Source organism: Entamoeba histolytica, genomic scaffold (genome assembly GCF_000208925.1).
Source record: "Entamoeba histolytica HM-1:IMSS scf_1104750519009 genomic scaffold, whole genome shotgun sequence".
NCBI lineage: Eukaryota > Evosea > Mastigamoebida > Endamoebidae > Entamoeba > Entamoeba histolytica.
In genome coordinates this window covers 1-1,204 of record NW_001916122.1, presented here as the reverse complement: position 1 = coordinate 1,204, position 1,204 = coordinate 1, and the positions used below count along the sequence as shown (strand labels likewise).

At 24.8% G+C, this 1,204-nt stretch overlaps 1 protein-coding gene across 1 annotated transcript; it reads right to left on the bottom strand.

Moving 5' to 3' along the window:
* Nucleotides 1-141: 141 nt before the first annotated feature.
* EHI_179500 (uncharacterized protein) lies at nt 142-993 on the bottom strand (the record flags this gene model as incomplete). The annotated part of the gene is made up of 1 exon (XM_644860.1): nt 142-993. One exon carries the CDS (start codon nt 991-993, stop codon nt 142-144), a length of 852 nt encoding a protein of 283 aa, XP_649952.1.
* Between the last annotated feature and the right edge of the window lie 211 nt (nt 994-1,204).

Sequence of the window (1,204 nt, the reverse complement as noted above, 5' to 3'; positions counted from 1 at the left end):
ATCTTTGTATGTCACTATATCAGAAATCAATTTGAAAAGTAAAATAAAAGACATGATGACAAGATATTAGTTAATACTAGACAATTATATAATATTTAAATATAGAAATACAATAACAAAAAAATGTTTGTTATAGTATTTCTATATGTTGAACCTTTCTTTAACAAGAATTGGGACTTCAATGCTTTGAATTATTCTTTCAATTTTATTATCTTTTTTCTCAATCTTTTCTTCTTGTTGTTTATTCTGGAGTTGTGTTGATGAAATAAACTTATTTAACCAATTGAGATGACTCTGGTCATCTTTTCCAATACACAATCTTCCAATTGCTGTTCCAGAAAATTCTTTTCTTTCTTGATCAGTAAATCTGCTTAAATCAGCATTTTTGTTTGCAATTTCTTCAAGATAAAGTTCATACCGTTTTTGTTTTTTTCCATCTTCAAATTCTCTTTTAATTGAAATGTCTTTTAATCTCTTTTTAATCTCTTCTTCATTTCTTTTAATTTCATCTGACCCTTTACCAAGTACTTCATTAATCAAAAGCTGACTATTTTCTGTTTCTATTATTTTGTCTTGTTCATCTTCTCTTCCAAATGTCACTTCATAATCTTTGCCTTTTCGTTTAACAATAATACTTTCTTTTCCATCCCATTGGATGTCTTTCAAAAATTTTTGTGCTTCAACAAAACTCATTCCTGATTTTATCAATTTTTCAATCTCTTTTTCCTTTTGTTTAAAGTCAATCCCATCTTCATCATCAACAATATCTTCAATTCCAAGTTCAATCTTTTTTCCTTTTCCACCCTGAAAGTATGTAAATCCCATTGGTTCAAATTGTTCAGTTTCAATCTTATCTATTTCCTTGACATTCCCTCCCTCAAAAGCACCATGAAACATTTTTTTTCCATTTGAATCATAAGCGTATTGTAGTCTTGTTTCTTTTAATGCGTTCTTATTAATTTTATATTGAATATCCTTAGTTTTTCTCTTCATAAATATCCTTTAGTTAAATCTTTTTTTTATTAGTTTATTTTATTATTCTTTTTATTTAAAATAAAAAACAAATAACAAAAAAAAAGAATGTTTTTTATAACAAATATACCTTTATTTTTAATAAATTAAAAATTTGTTTTAATTTATGAAATTCAATAACGTTGAAAAAAGTGAATATTATTTCAAAGGAGTTTTTTTATTTTGTTTAAAA